At 35.9% G+C, this 20,097-nt stretch overlaps 1 protein-coding gene across 3 annotated transcripts; it reads left to right on the forward strand.

Annotated features, from left to right (window-relative positions):
• The first annotated feature begins 1,982 nt into the window (after nt 1-1,982).
• Nucleotides 1,983-10,479, forward strand: LOC123873255 (snurportin-1). Of its 3 annotated transcripts, XM_045918039.1 has the most exons (10): nt 1,985-2,084; nt 2,146-2,323; nt 2,678-2,771; nt 3,239-3,409; nt 4,186-4,377; nt 5,216-5,346; nt 6,055-6,203; nt 7,212-7,588; nt 8,721-9,929; nt 10,216-10,479. In XM_045918039.1, exons 2-9 carry the CDS (start codon nt 2,160-2,162, stop codon nt 8,811-8,813), a joined length of 1,371 nt encoding a protein of 456 aa, XP_045773995.1. In that variant the 5' UTR covers nt 1,985-2,084; nt 2,146-2,159; the 3' UTR covers nt 8,814-9,929; nt 10,216-10,479. The 3 variants fall into 3 exon arrangements, with proteins under 3 accessions (XP_045773988.1, XP_045774006.1, XP_045773995.1); XM_045918032.1 differs by having other exon boundaries at nt 1,983-2,323; XM_045918050.1 differs by having other exon boundaries at nt 1,983-2,323; nt 7,212-7,583.
• Nucleotides 10,480-20,097: the final 9,618 nt, after the last annotated feature.

The raw sequence follows: 20,097 nt of genomic DNA on the forward strand, positions 1-20,097 counted from the left end.
GAGTAAGCTTTTTGGTACTGGCAATAGTAAATTATTATTTTTAAATTTAGAAAACAGTTGGTACCCAGAGCACAGATAATACATAAATCGGTACACAGAGGCGTAAAACGGAAACGCAATACCGTCGCATAGCAACTATCAAGTTGTAGGGATGTACGTGGATGTCGCAACAGCCAAAAAAGTATCGATATAATTTAAATAAATGTATCAATATCAATCTTGATACATCGAACAAAGAAATCGATATATTGAAAACTTTTAGGAACATATTGTAAGGTTATTTTTAAAAAGTTGATTTGAGCTGTTGTCAAAAATAATATAAAATTATTAATTTACCTAATGCAGGTAGTTTGATAAAATCGATATTTGGCTCATTCGATGTCATACCTACAATCTGTTGCTAGGTGGCCAACAAGATTGAACTTGCATAAATACGGGTGTTTCGAAGGTTTTAGTTCAGTCTCCTTCTGAGATTCGGAGCGATATCGCATATTTTCGGTATTTGGGTTGTGAACTGATAATTAGATGTTGTGATAGCAATCACGCTCTAATTAAATTATTTATTTTGGCATTAGTTTGTTTAGATTAAAACTCTCGGATAACCTTACACATTAAACTTGTATTTTTTTTGTGTTGGTTTTGGAGAGGACATTCCAATAATTCGATAAAAATATTTAAATAATACCTGCTTTTCTGAGTGACGCCAATAATTCAGAAGCGGGACGTGTCTCACGTTGCCTTAATTTCGCTTTGGTATCTTTTTGTAAACAACCCACATTTGATTAAATTTTTTTATTGAGTTTGATTTGGTGATTAAAATTTCTAGTTTTTTTTTTAAGAATTTAGTCTTTTGTGTAGTGGAAAGTAATTTGCAATAAGTGGTTCAGATTTCGTATACATCGAATGAGAAGTTAGTCGTTTGGATTTATTGTTGATTTGATATTAAAACTGAGAGTTCGGCAGTTCAAGGATAGGTTTTAATGATTTGACGGAGGGCAGGATAGCCCATGATTTGGATTTGACTTAGGGCAAGGAAGCCCGCGACTGACATGACAAGATTATTTAGAAACACGAGGGCGTGTTAAATTCAGGACGGCCGAACTGTAAGGTTATTTTTAAAAAGTTGATTTGAGTTGTCAAAAATAATATAAAATTATTAATTTACCTAATGCAGGTAGTTTGATAAAATCGATATTTGGCTCATTCGATGTCATACCTACAATCTGTTGCTAGGTGGCCAACAAGATTGAACTTGCATAAATACGGGTGTTTCGAAGGTTTTAGTTCAGTCTCCTTCTGAGATTCGGAGCGATATCGCATATTTTCGGTATTTGGGTTGTGAACTGATAATTAGATGTTGTGATAGCAATCACGCTCTAATTAAATTATTTATTTTGGCATTAGTTTGTTTAGATTAAAACTCTCGGATAACCTTACACATTAAACTTGTATTTTTTTTGTGTTGGTTTTGGAGAGGACATTCCAATAATTCGATAAAAATATTTAAATAATACCTGCTTTTCTGAGTGACGCCAATAATATATATGTAGTACACGTCAAGAGGAGATGGCAATCGGGGTTGTGGGGGCTGTGCAAGTATGCGAGGCGTCCCCACCCGAGTTGTCATCTCAGCCTGTCGCGCACCATGGATGAGTCTAAAATAATTTATTGGGTACCTTTTTTGCTTAATCCAGTATATTAAATAGATACAAAAAAAACAAATGGGCACAAGTGCCGTACTTTTTTACTGCTTTGAATTCTAGCGGTTTAAGTCAGTGGCGACAGCGGTATTTGTTCTTCATATAACTTAGTTTAACTATAGGAAAAATAAATGGTGTTGATTTTATTTCAATGCATTAAAATATTTTAAATTACAAAAAAATATCAATATATCGATACATTGATATTTTTTCAACATGCCTAGTTATTGTCAATGTCAACTGTCACAGTTGTGTCACACTTCATGTGACAACTGACAGTCAATGTCAGTCGTCGTCGTCAATTTTATAGGGCGCCGGTTCCGGTTTGTGATTGAAATTTTTCTGGTCGGTGATTAAAACATTGAATGTTGAAACTTAAAACAGGGGATTGGAAACAATATAGGAAAGAATTTATATAATTGGTCTTGTTTTTGGAATATATAAGCATAATAATTCTACATGAAAATGGAAGACGACTTGGAAATTTTGGAAAAAGCACTTTCAAATCTCGATGCTACAGAATCTAAGGAAGAGAAAAGTGATTTCGAAGGCCTTTATAAGAACTGGGGGAAAACAGGGAGCCAAGAAGAACGGAGAGCTCAGTTATTGGAGACCCAAAAAGGGTAATTACCTATACTTATTTAGTAAACGAGATAGATTTCCGTCACACCTAGTTCATAGCCATAGGTTTCAATTTACATTTAACATTAACTGCCCTGTGTAGATACTTACTGAAAACTAAGTACCTACCTATAACACACAACCTGGCCCAAACCTGATATTTAAACACACTCCGGACTGTTGTATTGTGGCTGTCTGTTAGATTGTGGCTGCGTATCTTGACAAACAATAAAAAAAAACTATGATTCTGCAGGTAGCTGTGAAACAAATCTCTTTTTATCTTTGCCATGTTAATTTCATATGCCACAGCCACATAAACCACATATTCTGATGTATCATTTTTGTGACCATTGCAGTAACCGAAATAACAAAATAGATAGATTCCGTGGTATTCTGGAACTTGTTAATGCTGTTGAAGACAATAGTAAACTATTCAGACCATATAAAAAGGTGAGTTCATGGTGTTATTATTCTAACTACACATACACTTGTTTAAGCCCTGTCAATTTATACTTAGAAAATAGTTATAGACAATACAACAATCTCATCATCATATGTTCAATCCATCACCTTAAAAATTGTTTAGATTCATCATTGTTCAATTTTACAGATATTTCTAAACTAATGAAAGTACAAGAGTACTTTGAATAAATCATTTTGACTTTGACTTGAATAACCAAGAATGGTCTAAGAGTAGTATTCTGTTTATTACATTATCAATTAAATAAATTGTGTAAATCTGGAGGAGTAGCTATGAATAACAATGTCAGATCTAAATCTAATGCTGCTCTTTTTCACAGGGTACATTATTGAAAGGGATAGCAATATATTATTTAGACCTATCATTTTAGTTTAGTTCAAAGATTTTGTATGACAGAATTAGCAACTATATCTTTCTATTTCTTTAACGTTTTTAGATTCCCTATAGACCAAACATATATGTGGCTGGCTTCCATAAAACCTGTCTCACATACAGCAATGTGTTGATGTTGTCAGAATGGATGATTGAGAAGCCTAGTGATTTTGCACAAAATTGGTATGTGGTGCCCTGTCCAAAGGGTGTAAGGGTTCTTGTTATTGCCAATAACGTAAGTTGATACTATGTATATTTGTAGATTGTTTATTTGTTATATTTTTCTGTGGTCTTAGATTTGAATCAGGAGCTGTGAAACAAGATGGTGTTATTGCATCAAAATAATATTAACAGGAGGAGCAAAAACTGCATAAAAGCTGTTGAAATTTTATAGTACTTGTATAGTTTGGATCAAAATTGCGCACTTTGGCTCAGTTTTAGCACAATTGTAGGCTGTTATGCTTGGAAATGTGTCTAGATTAATATGCAATGGGCTCAAGAACTTCCCGTTTACAAAATACTAGCTGATACCCGCAACGTCGTCCGTGTGGATTTAGGTTTTAAAAATCCAGTGGGAACTCTTTGATTTTCCAAAATAAAAAGTAGCCTAAATCACCCTCCAGGTATTTTACTACACCCATGCAAAAAATCACGTCAATCTGTTGCTCTGTTGCAATGTAATTGAAGGACAAACCAATAAACCAACAATGTGTATTGATGGGTAGTGATATTTTTATCAGAAGCATAAATATTGTTTTGTTTGCTAGCTCCCTAAATACTTGAATGGTGTGTACACACCAAATACATAATAATCCTGTGAACCAGCTGCTCAGTCTGTGAGAAAATGTGCTTTGGTTTGAGGCATGTTCTCATTAAGGATGCGGATGAACAAATTTCAATCTTCAGTCTTTAATCTCATATGATTTAAGAGTAAATCACTAAACAAACTCACTTTCTCTCTATAATGTAAGTTGTGATTTAAAGACACTTAATCCAATGTTTATGTTCCAGGGCACAACAAAATTCTACACAAAGTATGGCCATTTCAAATTTGAGCGCTACACAGGCTTGCCAGGAGGCAACCCTTACAATCTTTACCGTAGAAATTGCTGTGTTCTAGATTGCTTCTATCATGAGCAATCCAACACTTTGCACCTCTTGGATTTGCTTGCTTGGAACAATCAACCCATGACAGATGGTGAGGTAAGTAATTAAGTATTACATAAAATAAATTTGACAGGAACTACTGCTGTTCTATAATAAATATGAAAGAAAGAGATAGTATGAACAAACTTAAAATAGTTTACTTTTGGTTCACTTGAATTGCAAGTTATGGCTTTTGTCACATTGAGGCTAATACCGCGCGTGTTAGGGGGCACGTATAAACGTCAGTCGCTAATGTGTGTGTGCGAAGAAGAAGAAGTCCATACTTCGTTGATACAATCGTCCCGATTGAATCGGTTCTCGCGTCCCACGTAGAATAAGAGAATTTTTAGCTGCATATACAATCCAAAATTCAAAATATTTTTATTCAATTAAACTTTTACAAGTGCTTTTGAATCGTCAAAATAATCTACCACTGGTTCAGAATTCCGTTTCTACCGAGAAGAACCAGCAAGAAACGCGGCGGTTGCTCTTTTCAAGTGTTCAATTTACAATAATGTGCCATACTGTGCAATACAAGCAATCCGCATATTGCTGGAGCGAGTCTAATCCATGCTTGGTTGTCATTTATAATCTTGTGGCTAATTCTGTTAAACACAATCTCTAAACTAAAATTATTTTATTCTTTGGGGCTATGCAGGTTCTTGAGTACCCTGTTCGCCTCCACTTCACATTCCCTTGTCAAAACCTTTGGCTGCCAAAAACACTGCACTTTTTGACTGGAATAGAAGTAGCAAAATTAGATACTGATTACTGATAGATCTAAATGTATTGGTATCGCTCCTTGCAAAAAAGAATAACACTAGTTTTAGATCTGCCAATTTAGTTTAGGTATTGAATTAGCCACAATATCAACTTTAATAATAAATAATTGTAGACTGAATTTCGCCAATACTGGATGAAGACTCAATTGGAAGATTTTCCTGACACAAAAACGATCAACAAGAAAAACAAAGTTATAATTAAAATTCTCCCCATGATGCCCTGCACAACACATTATCTTAGCTAGTAAGTATTATGCATTATTAGTCAAGCTTACAATAGAAATTCCGCTTTATCCCTATGAAGTGGGATTCTTCGGAAAACTTAAATATTTTGCTGGGTGTCTCATCAGCACAGATATGGCTCTCCCCTAACGTCTAATGCCCTTAGATCTGACCCATGTCTTAAGAAAGAAAAACAAGAGCATTGAGCAGAGGAAAGTAGGTAATGCTGATCGTAAACTAGTCCTCACAGCTAGATTTTCAATATAAACTGAAAGAGACCAGAAGAGTTTTAAAACCTTTCACCAGATGAATTTGTTTGGTGCCAGTGCTAAATAAATATATTTTTTGAGTATCTTTTATTTATATCTGTGTAAAATAAACTATCTGAAAATGATTAAAAATGTTATTAGACATAAAATTGTAACAGAAAGTTAAATGTTAACATTAATTAGAAGTTTTCTGAAAAAGATTCTACAGTCAATTCAAAATAGAGATATTATAAAGAAACTGATTACGGCTGGGTGATTAAATGATATTACGTCGCATCGCAAATCCGGGATATAATCAGTATATTTTGATTGTGGTTTGAGTTTGGATGTTTTTCAGAAAATATGTCCAATTGTTGTAAACATTTTATCTTAGATATTGCATCTTGTACAGCTAAAATTTTAATCTTAAAAACTCTTACTGCTGAATCTTGGTTATATGATTGTTTTGTTCTTATTCACAGTTTGCTAAGCACATACCCACAGTTCGAGAACAATGTTCCGCCACTGGACGGATTATTGTTCTACCATAAGAGGGCGCACTACGTGGCGGGAGAGACGCCGCTAGTGGGCTGGCTGTTCCCTTACATGGTACCTGAGGTGCTTGGTGAAGGTATAGTCTATACTTTATTTTATTTATTACTAAATGACAGCTTGAGAACAATGTTCCGCTGCCGAACGGCTTACCGTTCTACCACAAGAGGGCGCATAGCGAGAGAGACGCCGCTAGTGGGCTGTCTGTTCCCTTACATGGTACCTAAGGTGCTTGGTGAAGGTATAGTCTATACTTTATTTTATTTATTACTAGATGAAAGCTTGAGAACAATATTCCGTCGCCAAACGCCTTACTGTTCAAATCAAATCAAATCAAATCAAATCATCATTTATTTGCTCAAATGTAGGTTAGCGTAGATTTTACAATTTATTTTAGTGTCACTACACTTGCCATGTAATGGCGTGCAAATATTTTACATAAACAATGTAAACTACACTAAATAGTTTAAATGTACATTGAATATGCTCAAAATACCTTACACATTACAGTCATACTTAGGTAGGTATCATTACAGTCATACTTAGGTAGGTATACATATACATAGTTCTACCACAAGAGGGCGGACTACGTGGCGGGAGAGACACCGCTAGTGGGCTGGCTGTTCCCTTACATGGTACCTGAGGTGCTTGGTGAGGAATAGTCTATACTTCATTTTATTTATTACTAAATGACATCTTGAGAACAATGATCCGCCGCCAGACGGCTTACGAAAAAGTGAACACAGAGATATTTGCATTATTTTTTTAACAGGGAAACAAAGATTTACACAGGATTAAAAAATTTGAAACTGATGAATTCGCATGCAATCTACTAGTTCTTCAATTTGAACTTATTCATTTTAATTTTTTTTTAATCCCAGTGGGTGTAAAGTCCAAACTAATACAATGCACAACAACCTCTACACACTAGACATGTCCTTACAAACAAAAATGTTTGCAGGCTGCAACTAGTTATTGCTTACAAAGTTACAACTTCATGCCCAGTGTCATACTAATAAATTTTGACTACTTCATAGAACAATTTTTTTGTTTAAAAGAGCATTCAATCTAATTTTCTTTGTTACAGATATCACAATGCATCCTGGATACAGCGCAGAGAAACCGGCTGATTATGTAAATCAAGCAGACTTTATACAGAAGTTTGAGGCCAAGTGGGCCAAGAAAAACAAACGTCGGAGCTCCAGTTCTATGGAAACGGATAGCACTAAAGGCAGCACCAAAGACTTAACGCAAAAGGAGAAGAATGTGAAGAATAAAGCTGTAGAAACAAAAGACAAAAACGCTGCGCCAAAGACAGACGAAATAAATGATAATAAGACTATGGAAACAGATAACAGTGATAGTGCTGAGAAGAAAGATGAAGAGAAGGAGAATAAAGTTATGGAACTGGATAATAAAGAAGGCGAACAGAAAAGCAGGGAAGAAAATAAAAGGGAGAGTCAGGTATGTGTAGTGTGCGATAGGTGGAGATGGCAATCGGGGCCCCGCACCCCCGCACAACCCCCGCGCTAACAAGCTGCGAGTGACGTGCGGGTGTGCAGACGCAACTACAATTACAGTACAAGTACAATTTTGATACCTCTTGGTGCCAAAATTGTATTTTACTTGTAGCTTCCATCCCATATAAAGCTGTATAGACTATTTATCCCGGAAAATCAAAAAGTTCAATTGGGTTTCTTAGATGCTAAAGTCGGGGGCATCATCTAATGATGCGTAACAATATGGAACTGATAAAATCATTCATTTTAGAATAAAAATGCAGTGTGAACTGAAGTACAAAATGAATCGAAAACTGAAACTTCGTATATGCATATTTTAGTTTCTTTGTTTACGTACGTCTTATGTTTCTTGCTTCAATGAATAATATGTTCTACTCGAGTGAATAGATAACAAGGTCATCGCGAGGTGAACGAGTTATAGCGTGCAAAAAATATTTAGACTAGATTTTGACGATTTAGTGCAGTGCACCGTCGCGTCGTTCTATAAGCCTAAGTTTTCAAACTTCAACCCCCGTTGCACTATTGTCGTACCTACTCCGCACAAGCTTTACGCTTAGTTGGAGGGGCAAGGGAAATATTAGCCATCATGATAAACTTGGCTAATATTTTTATTTAAAAAACGTCATTTTACTATGCAGCATGTTTCAAAAACTGATTATTTTAACGAGGTTGCGCGCAAGCTGTTTCCGTTGACAGACGGATGGGGTTTAAAAACAAAAAATCAAGCTGTATTTCATAATGTAGTTAAAATATAACAATAACTTTCTCTTTCACGCTCGTAAGCTTGACTGCGTGCGAGAGAGACAGAGAAATTTTCAAGATGCGTATGCAGTGCGACCATAATACCTTGCGCTGATTCATAGACAGTACATAAGCGCAATTTATGCATTTGTTGTACGTGCCAGCTCTTCTTAACACAGCTGTATGATGTATTCTAATTGCAACTCTATTTAAGTGTAAAAAGGTAGATATTAAATTTTCTGTAGCTCTAAAAATCAATATAGTCCAGGGTCGGGAGAGTAAACCAAGTGTTAAAAATTTTGAAACGTATCTTATACATTTTTTTAAATTTACAGGATACGAGTAAGAGCGAAGAGAAGGCAGCGAGGAGCGTGTCAATGGACGCCGATGAAGAAAAATCAGATACCGCTGAAGTAGTCAATAAGTAAATGTTATAACTAGATATTAATATAATGCGTACAAAGTAACAATGGGAACGTCGTATATCTAATATAGAGATATTATTATTGACAGTAATAACGTCACAATACGGCAGCCACGATTTCCCTTTCTTACTTTGTACGTGTTATACTCTTTTTTTTTGTGATAATATAAGAGCCTTTGTACACCATGAAACACATCTTTCAGCCAACGATCTAGTTCTGAGTTCATAGTTCGGTATTTACTACTCGCCTATCTTTGTTAAATAGTCGCGTTTTTGACCACCTACTCAACATTTTCATGTATGAATAATTTTACGTTCTTTGTATAATATAAGCGACATCAGATTACCGAAAAAGCGTGTCGCAGAACTCTGGATTCAGAGCTATAGACTCATTGTCGTGAGATCGACGCCTTACGACACGACACCAACTCTAAAGCTGAGATCTATAGACAGTACTTTGACGTTGCCCAGAATTTGCTAAATACAGATACACAGACAGAGTTAAAATGTGACAGATCTTACATCAACAATAACAGGTCAGCAATAGTAAGTCCTGACCTGATTGCTACTTATAGATACTTGCTGACCTGTTTTGAAGCAAGTTGTTTATCGCTATTCTGGCGCTGATAGCAGCAGTGAGCGTCATGTGAGCGTACTCGGAACTAAAATGTTAGGAATGAAAATATCTGTCAACACGAAGAGAGCGTAGGTACTTCAACTTTGCTTAGATTTAAGATAATATGGTTAAAATGAACCATATCTTTTTTTGACAAATTAATTAGCATTTTGAGATCTCGCCATTTTAACTTTGTGTCAAAAGTACTGTGAACCGTAAATTAAAATACCTTTAAATCAAGGATTTAAATGTTATGTACTTTTGATATGATAGGTTGACACAGAGTTAAAATGAGATCTCAAAATGTACGCATTAAACGTACGCACTTTAGTGATCTTGGATCGTTATTAGTGTACAATTATTGGTATTATTATAGTGCAGTGGGCTGTTAAGGTCTCTGTGCACTATACAACAGCGTGGGAGTGTTTGTATTGTACATTCCGAAATTTTTTGTAGATTGAAGTTTTTCGGTTAAGTTTACTTGTGTGCATATAATTGATATATGTATATCATATATCAAATATATGAAGTGGCAATGGGCAGGCCATGTCTGTCGCAGAACCGACGGCCGTTGGGGCAGACGTGTTCTGGAGTGGAGACCGCGTACCGGTAAGCGCAGTGTGGGACGACCTCCAGCCCGCTGGACCGATGACCTGAAGAAGGTGGCGGGGAGCGGGTGGATGAGGAAGGCGGAGGACCGTGTTTGGTGGCGCGCTCTTGGAAAGGCCTATGTCCAGCAGTGGACGCTTACAGGCTGATGGATGGATGGATGGATATCATATATCTTGAGATATAATTTTTCTGTGATTTTTGTATCGATGCAAAGGTCAACTCAAAATAGGGGGTGTTCGTTTCGAACACTCGTTTTCCACTTGTGGAAGTTATTTTTTGCATACTTACCAATTATTTTTTTTTGTTGATGTTGATTGTAAGTTAAAGTGGTTTGCAACTTGATTACCTACAACCGTAGCACGGCCCGGAGTTAGCGGAGCCCTTAATTCATAAACAATACGTACGTTTTTTGTGTAATAAAAGTTACAACTTCAAGATTTAATTATGCTTGTTTTTTATTTATCCCCGTCTCTCCCACTCCAATTTTGTAGATCATATTTTACAAAGGGCTGATTAGACACTCGTACTAAGTATGCGACAGGTTGAGATGGCAATCGGGATATGAGGTGGGGGGGATGCCCTGCACAACCGCACGTCACCCGCGCTATCCCGCACCGGGTTTGTGCGGGTGTGCGGGGGCGTCCTCACCTCGATTAACATCTCGATCTGCCACGTACTGCTGTGGCAATTAAGTACCTATCCACGATCCACCTTTATGATCTGTATACATTCATGGAACCATAGAAACATTCTCACTATAGATAAAGCAAAAGGCCGAACATAATATGAAAACGGCAATTTTCATAGGTTAATAAATAATTAGCTAGTTAATTATTTATTAACCATCATTTTTACTGCCCGTCGTCGCATCGTTTAGCTTCTAAGATAAAAATTCGGATGGTTATTTGCAGATCATAAATCAGACGGTATTTTTATGAGATATGAATAATATGGAAGAATCGTAAACCCGGCGCTCATTTATAGGTAGGTACCTATTCATAATAAGTAGGTATGTACCTAAGTATAAAGGGTAAGTACGTACAAAAACGTACTTAAGACTGTTAAATATGCAGATTGCAGATAGCTTCCTAATAATTTCCACAAGCAATAATTGGAGACATCCATAGTTTGCAAATATAGGTAATGATCTTCATATAAAACCCTAATGAAGAACCTAGGTACTTATTACCTATCTAAATATTTTTTATTGAGATATAGGCTTGCGCTTGACGTTAGTCATGTCTGAGAAACAGCAATGATGAGATCTAGGTTGGAGTGCGCTTACCTAGATGATGATGCCCTTTCACTCTTGCCTTGACGATATTTAAGTTATGTTCGACAAGAGACAGATGCCGAAAGTGTGTCCCACACCTTAGCGGTTCCTATCAGAAACGTAGAGCAAAATCGTTTCGTATGAGCAAATTGGATGTTGACCACATAAGAGTAGTGCCAACGTTCATGTTTCTCGCTGTTCTGTGGTAGAACGACCACCCGAAATGACCTCACCCAGCAAACCAGATAAGTAGTTGCAAAAATCAGTGGGTATCATGGGAGCTTAATAAAATTGTAAATTCGCAAATTGCCCCAGCCGCTAATCGAACCCGGTACCTCCCACTCATATTATAACGCTGCAACGCTCACCACTGCACCCACCGAGGGACGTTGGATCCTATACAAAAGTGAAGATAAATAAAAAGATAAGTTAAAATTTTATTAGGTAAAGTTAGGTACCTACCGACACTGTACACAAAGCTTATTGCGTAGATATGTAGAAACTAGCTGATGCGCGCGACTTCGTTCCTGTGGATATAGGTTTTCGAAAATCCTGTGGGAACTCATTGATTTTCCTGGATAAAAAGTGGCCTATGTGTTAATATGAAATATCTATCTCCATTCCTTTCAATCAAATCCGTCCTGTAGTTTTTGCGTGAAAAAGTAACAAGTATTCAACCATAGGTACATACTTACAAACATTCGCGTTTAAAATATTAGTAGGATAGCGAATATTCGAAAGCTAAAAAGTAGGTATCTAAGTAATAAGAAAAGTAAGTATCTATCTAAAACTAACCGAGTAAAAAGATCAATCTTACGATAATAACTAGGCTCTTTTAACGGCGGACGCTTTCTGAATCACTGATGAACGCCATATATTTTCCTCAATTTTTCCAATTACGGCTCATATTTGGCGCTAACTACATCGTCGCAAAGAAATCATCTATTATTAGGAAAAGAAAAAAGGCCAATGGAAAAATGAGTGAACTTTATGATCCGAATAATAAATAATTAGATAGAAATGTAGGTTCATTACCTAGATGGCTTAAAATCGGAAAAACTTCGCCGGCTGGTTTAAGACTTGAGTTTGATACTCGCGAGTAGCTGTACTTGGGTACACTTTGTGGCAATAATTAGAAGTGAGTATGTTTCTACCACTAATGTCAGTTTTTAATTGATTTGTGGATAGCAAAAAATGTTGAATTCACAATTGGAAAAAATACCATATTATTTAAAATGCTTTTTACATTGTTAACACATGGTTAAAATCTATAACCACTAGCAAAAGGTAGATAGATAGATAGATAGATAGATAGAACACTTTATTGCACACAAAAATACATGTAAAGGATCACAACACAGAAAGAAGAAAACAGAAAAAACATTTGTGTGCAAAGGCAGCCTTCTTGCTTGGAGCAATCTCTACCAGGCAACCTTAAGGTAGGTAGGTAATAAAACCGCAGCAAACATTTGTTTTCCATTTGTGTTCTTCAAACGATAAGTTTGGTACAGCCTACAGCTTATTAAATATCCCTAAAGGCCTGAACACACAAAGCGCGACGAATTACGTACCTAAGTACCTACCATTTTTTTTCTGCCGTTACAAGTTAGCCCTTGACTGTGATCTCATCTGGTACTCACTACTAAGTGACGATTGCAGACTGGAAGATGACTAATAATGACGCTCTAACTTGAAAGGAGTATGACAATTTCATTAAACCCATATCGCTTATCGGTTTCGACGTGGTATCGTACCAGAACGCTAAATCACTTGGTGGCACGGCTTTGTCGGTAGGATGGTGATGTCCATGGCTAAGGTCTCACACTAGACTAGACGAGGGACAATCGCCGCGTGCGATTTGCGTGTTGTATGTGTTGTGCCTTAAATGTGTGTTTAGTTCGTACCAAAACGCTTAGCTACTGTGCCTTAAGTTTTTCAGACGAATATCACAAATATTTGCTAAGCTCTCAATGTAACTCTCCCGAACTTCCCACTGTAGGTACTTACCTACTTACCAACCTACTTTCAGAAATCATATCTTTTCATGGCCTCTCTGGCTCAGGTGTAGTATATTATAATTATAGGTAAGTAGTTGATGCCTGCGTCTTTGTCCGCATGGATTTAAGTTTTTCGAAATCCCGCGAAAACTTTTTGATTTTCCGTAATCAAAAATACGTAGCCTACGTCACTCTCCATGCAGGGTCTTTAACTTAGGTACCTATGCAAAAAATCACGTTAATCCAACAAACCAACAAACAAACACGCTTATGGATTAAATATTAGTTTATATACCCTCCCGTTGGGAGAGGCCTTAATTAGTCCAACAGTGGACTGTTATAGTCTATTGATGATGATAGATGTCTGTGTCTGGGATCGAACCCCAGATTGGCCGATTAAGGGGCCTTAACCACTAGGCTATTTGTGCCTTAATTATTTTATAAACATATCAATTTGCCTACTAATATTATTAAGAAGTTAGTTTTTCCGGCTATGCTGCATAGATATTTTCCTTCCGTATCGGTAGCACAGCATGAGTCATTAAACAATACGATGTAATTAATTGACTTGCGAAGCACTTTCTCTAACGACCGCTGTTGCTGCAGACTTGTAGAGTTCCTGCTAAACAAAGTTAAAGTTTATTACAGGCTTAAATAAACTAAACGGCGAGTTAAACTAAAAGTGCTATTGTGTAACTTAAAGTGAGCAAATAAATACTTTCGTATTTCTATTCCTACTTAATAAGTACTTAGAGCTCTATTTTTCTAACTTTCTTGTTTTACTACGAATAAAATATTTTATTACAGTCAAAACTATTTGAAAACATCTTTGCAAAGGCTTTCCTAGCTAGTTATGAGTCGCAGTAAATTCAGTTCAGCCGTTTCGAAAACTATTCCGCCAAATATTTTAAAAACAAGTGTTTTGATTTTAATAAGCATAATGTATAAATAACTATTGATGTAGAAGAAAAATCCATTCCATTCAATCAGCCTGTATACGTCCACCGCTGGACATAGGCCTTTTCAAAAGCGCGCCACCAAACACGGTCCGCGCCTTCCTCATCCACCCGCTCCCCGCCACCTTCTTAAGGTCATCGGTTAAGTTAAGAATATTCAGGTTTATTGCTTATTTGAAAAAGTTTTATATATGTAGATAAAAGTCGATAAAGAGATAACTAGTGATTTTTATTTGACTAACGTATCTTAATTACAAAAAAATACGCAAGTCGTTGGAAAAAGCACATTAAATACCAATTAATAAAATTTTCCAGATGTAAGAGAAAAGTCGACCGATTCCATGGGGACGAGCAGATCCCTTGTTTAAAACCCAAGATTACTGCACCATTATCAACTGGGCTCTCAAGCCGACTGAAGAAAAGTTAAGGAAAATTTTTATATACCACTCTATAAAATTAAAATTGATAACGCAAATGAACCAAATTGAGCTACCTAAGTAGGTACTTATTTGAGCATCGACTTGAACACTTTTTGAATATTATATTTCCAGGTATTAAACCAGCTTCTTATACACATCCAGATTTCGTAGACTTTAGCAAAAAATAATAATTGCAATATTCAGGTTAGGTAGCTCTATTATGCAGCGCACAAAAAATTTTAATGATCCCATACTTAAACTAAAAATGCTCGCTAGAGAAATACTTGAGGTGAAAACTTAGACTACGAGTATGTTTAAAAATACCGTGAGATAGCTGGGGACTACTTTGGTAACTACAACTAGTACCTAATCAAAAGTTTAGTGCCGGATTAGAACTGAAAGGCCTGATGAAAATTAAAAAATAACTTAGTAATAATAAGTAGTTTTTCATCTCCTGAAAAATTCTGTCTGAGTTGTGGAGTTTTAGAAATCATCGATTTAATTAGGAGTCAATAAATGAATAAATAAAATGAATAATTAGGGACTTACGTAGGTAAATTAAACACCAAATAATAATAAATTAAAGACAGTAGGCGTTGTTAAGTGCCTCAGAGACATCCGGCTCCCTTGTTCAATTAGCCCACATTGCCAAAGCCCTAATGTCTCGTGAGGATTTAGCGTAGAATTACATAACATATGTCAGATGCAACTACTAAACTAAATTCACCAACTCTGTTGAATTGCAAATTAAAATACGGGGTGTTGATAGAACCCTAGAAGACAGCCGAAGTGTTAACAGGGCTCTCTCCGTCACTCGTTTCATACAATCGTAGTTCCAATTTCATTTGAATATTAAGCAACCCAAGTCCATGAAATTTTGCAGACATATTCTAGAAACTAATATCTGTGTCTGTGGTGTTTTAGATTTTTCTAAAAGTATGTAGTTGTAAAATTACAGGGGCTCAAAGATTTGTATGGAAATTTTTAAGACCGCGTAACTTTGAAACCGAATATTTTAAGAGAAATCTGGAAAACCACAGACACAGATATTAGTTTCTAGAATATGTCTGCAAAATTTCATGGACTTTGGTTGCTTAATATTCAAATGAAATTGGAACTACGATTGTATGAAACGAGTGACAGAGAGAGCCCTCTTAATACTGATGATCACTGAATAAGTTACCTACCACAAAAAAACGCATAAGAAAAAAACAGTATTTTTTGGGTTCCGTACCTCAAAAGGAAAAACGGAACCCTTATAGGATCACTTTGTTGTTCATTTATTTATCATTTTACCTTTGTTTATCATTTTAATTTTTTTAAATGATGTAACCACAAATTCGCGGTTTTCAGATTTATTCCTGTACTTGTGCTATAAGATCTACCTACCTACCAAATTTCATGATTCTAGGTCAACGGGAAGTACCCTATAGGTTTCTTGACAGACACGACGGACAGACAGATAGACAGACAACAAAGTGATCCTATAAGGGTTCCGTTTTTCCTTTTGAGGTACGGAACCCTAAAAATAGGGCTAACTGCGTCAAGTGTACAACAAGCAATATTAGTGTATAAAGTTAGCGTTTTTATAGTGGTGCAAAGTAGGTAGGTACATCTTATCAATTTAAAATTAATCTACCGGAGAGCGTTCAACTGAAGCTAAATTCATCCAAGTACCAAGTTGAAATGAGGCACTCAACTCCGAGTTCAGCAAACTTCTTGAATACTTGAGTTAAAGAAATTAGAAAGTGAAGGATTATTTGCACAGTTACTAGGTAGGAAATACAAGCAGAATTACAAAGTAATGCCTGATTTAAAAAAAAAACTAGACAAGCTCATTGTAATATTATTAGCCATGTTAAACATGACTATTTTTTCATTTCCCGTCCCGTGAAATATAACTTGAGTTAGGAGTGCGTGCGACTATATTTAGTGAAAAGTACAGTGATTGGATCGTCGACGGTTGATATTTCAGTCCACACCGTAGCCGTGGAGCACAAAACATCCCGTGGATCTATTCTTTCAACCCCCTTTTCACTCCTTAGCGCATGATAGCTCTATTTAGACTGCTTCGTCAAACCTCTGGTAGGTAATAACATACCGTTCTTACTCTCTTATTACGCTAACCGGAAATATTATCCTGCCTTTAGAATTAGCAAAAAACTACGACAATTTAAAGCACCCAGTACGAGTTGGTTCAACTTTTTGATACAAAAAGATTCCTATCTAAGCGTTTGGTAAAATCCGAGTTACAGTCTGAACAATGGATCTCAAGTTATAAAGCAGACGTTCTACTTTTCAGAAATATAGAGAAAAAAACAAAAAGCATTTTGGTTTATTGTCACAGTAATTTTAGTCATTTAAAACTTCGGTTTGGACTTTGGAAAGATAAATCCATTAGACACAGAATATCTTGAAAAGGGAGCTGTGTACCAGCGGCGGACTAGATAAGCCTCTCGGAGGCCCAGGATATTATCAAAAGTTAGACCGTCCATCCACCGTCCAGTTATACAGATAGGGCATCCTACCTAAGGCCCCAGTTCTCTGTTGCACCTATCAATTTTTTTCGCTGATTTGACCTCCGGCCTCCGGGCTAAAATATGATAATGATATAATAAAAACTGCTATACTCCTTTCAGGTTAGCCCGCTTCCATCTTAGACTGCATCATCACTTACCACCAGGTGAGATTGCAGTCAAGGGCTAACTTGTATAAGAATTAAAAAAAAAAAGGTTTGGAGGCCCCCTAGAACTGAGGCCTGAGGCGGACGGGCGGAAAAGGCGTCCTCCTACCCATAGGTAATTCACTGTATATAACAGTCAGCTTTATGCAGGCGATTCTGGTGAACTTATTAATTCATATCAAACTTTTTAAAATACTTTGTCATTGTCATGAAGAAATTTGAGCTCAGTTTGTTTAGTAATCCCATCACTTATAATAATTGTCGTCAATAATATGGTGGTTCAAACTTCAAACAAAAAATAGTTAAGCTCATGTTTTATTGGAAGAGTGAAATTGAGCTTTGCATAGATAGTTAATAATTTATTATAAGACTAACTTAAGAGAGTGTGAGTAGTTACCTAAAACTAGTAACTATACATCATGCAGCTCATAAAGGAGAAACAGGTTAACTGACATATCGAAGTAGGTATACTCAACTGGGTCTAGATTTTGCATGTAAGTTTTCTCTATAACGTAAATCCCCACTAAGAAAATTTCGTAAATCCCACCTTCACTCGAGTGGAATTTTCCAAAATCGGTTAGGAGGAATTTCCAAAAATCCTGCATTACGTAGAACTTACCTTCTTCATAATCATTTTTATTTGTTGTAACTTGAAAAATTACGAACTTTCATACAAACTTTCATCACCCAGGTATTTCATCATCACCCTAGCTAGGGGCTTTGAAGCAATATTGTATTTCAGTACCTACATAATACGTAATTCAACGCTTGGGGTGAAGTTTCCAAAAATATTTTCTTAGTGAGTGGCTACATCGTAAAAAGAACCTACTGTCAAGCATTTGCATTGATATATCAGTTACTATATTTTTTTTTAATAATAAGTATGTAAGTATAGCCTACCTAAACACAAAGTTGCAATTGTAAAAAGCATTAACTAGGCATAATACTTTATTTCAAATGTTGCCAACATCGAAAAGGTCGCGTACCATTATCAACCAATTACCTAGCAAAACTGGAAACGTTTGTAAAAGGTCGATGTGATAAAACGTACTCTTTACCTGAGATTATTCGACATTTACTAAATCCTTTATTCTTATGTCGTTACTCCCAACCTGACCCTTGGGATTTCGAATCCATTTTATTTTTGTTACCTTCCTATTTGTTAAATAAATACGTTGACGTACTATACATTGCTAATAAAATGCATTTAAACGTTTTAAAGTGCGCTAGTTTGTCGAAACGCAGATATTATAAGCTTTGTAGAAACATATTGTTTGCTTTATTTTTGTGCATTCGAAGTATCATACATATCTATTAGGTACGAGTCAAACTCATGTGACGAGAAAAGGATGGCCTTTTATGAAGTAGGTATGTCTTAAAAATGGATGAGGATTGCATATCATACTTAGTAAACCTTTAGCTTTCACTTATTATAATATGCTTGTATGTACTAATCTAAGCTGGTTTCTAGTTTATAGTGCTTGCAGGTTGCAAAAATTATTTGATAAACTCAAGTGAACTATTTTTCATTTTTCGTGCCGAAAAAAAATCGTTTTAAGAATACTGAACCGAGAGTAGGTACCTACTTACTGCGTGTAAGACTGAGGTACAGTATTAGAAAGAAAAACACATTAGGTTTAATTTTAATTTAAATGGAGAAACAGTTTTCTATTCCAATGAGCTTGACAGCTGGAAGTCTATGCTGTTTCATTTCGATTTCAGAGCTACGTGAAAATTCTATTGTGTTGGATGCGCTTCTATTATTATACAAAAAATATTTAGATATTAAGTAATTATATAATTAATTAAAGTATTAAAGGGGAGGAGTTTTGTTACAGTAGCATCATCTCTCATAGCGGCGATGCGGAGGCTGACACGGACTTAAATAACCGGATTAAAAAAGCATGTTTCAAAAAAAAAGCTTTGTACTTTTTGCAATTCATCTAATGTTCAAGAGGTCTGTAGCTCTTTATTTATTTATTTATTTAAACAACTTTATTGTTAGCAAGCAAAGGTAGACTTTAAATCATCGTCGATCTATCGACATGATGATTCATAAAAAACACCTTTGATCAATCAAATGGGTGAAGATCGTTCTTATCCCCTAAGTAGGTGTCTCGTACTATTTTATCTGTTCATATCTCTCGTTAATTAATACAAAAAATATCCAATACGACAAGTTCAATCGAAGAGTGGAAATAAAGAGAAATATTTTGCGCTTATTATTTTTCTGGTTCCACGTATCCAATATATTGTATTAGTGACGGGTCGCGGCACACATTGGTATCTCCTCCACACAGCTATACCTTCCTGTGTTTCCCTGTTATTACATCTAGTTCTGATAAAAATATGTTCTAGTTACACGGTTACACGTATTTTATGATTGTAATTTAGTTTATTTTGTGTGTCATAGACAGAGACTAATTTATTGTAAACAACATGTAAGTATAATCTTGTCAATTGTGCCTATTAAGGAACTTAGAAATTAGGCCGAAGTCAATAACTGGGTGGGTGACCTTCCCTCTACCGTTGATCCCAGTTATTATCACTAACACGACCTCTTTCCGATTAGGCTACCAATATGTGCTTTAGTAAATTACACTAGCCTACAATTTTTAAACCCATCTATCTTGAGACTGTTGCCATACGAGTAGGTAAATGAAAACACAGTCATGTCATCAATTTGCTACCTATTGAATAAAAAAAAAATTCAAAAGAAAAATAAAACCGAC

The sequence above is a fragment of the Maniola jurtina genome, chromosome 2, assembly GCF_905333055.1.
Source record: "Maniola jurtina chromosome 2, ilManJurt1.1, whole genome shotgun sequence".
Lineage (NCBI taxonomy): Eukaryota > Metazoa > Arthropoda > Insecta > Lepidoptera > Nymphalidae > Maniola > Maniola jurtina.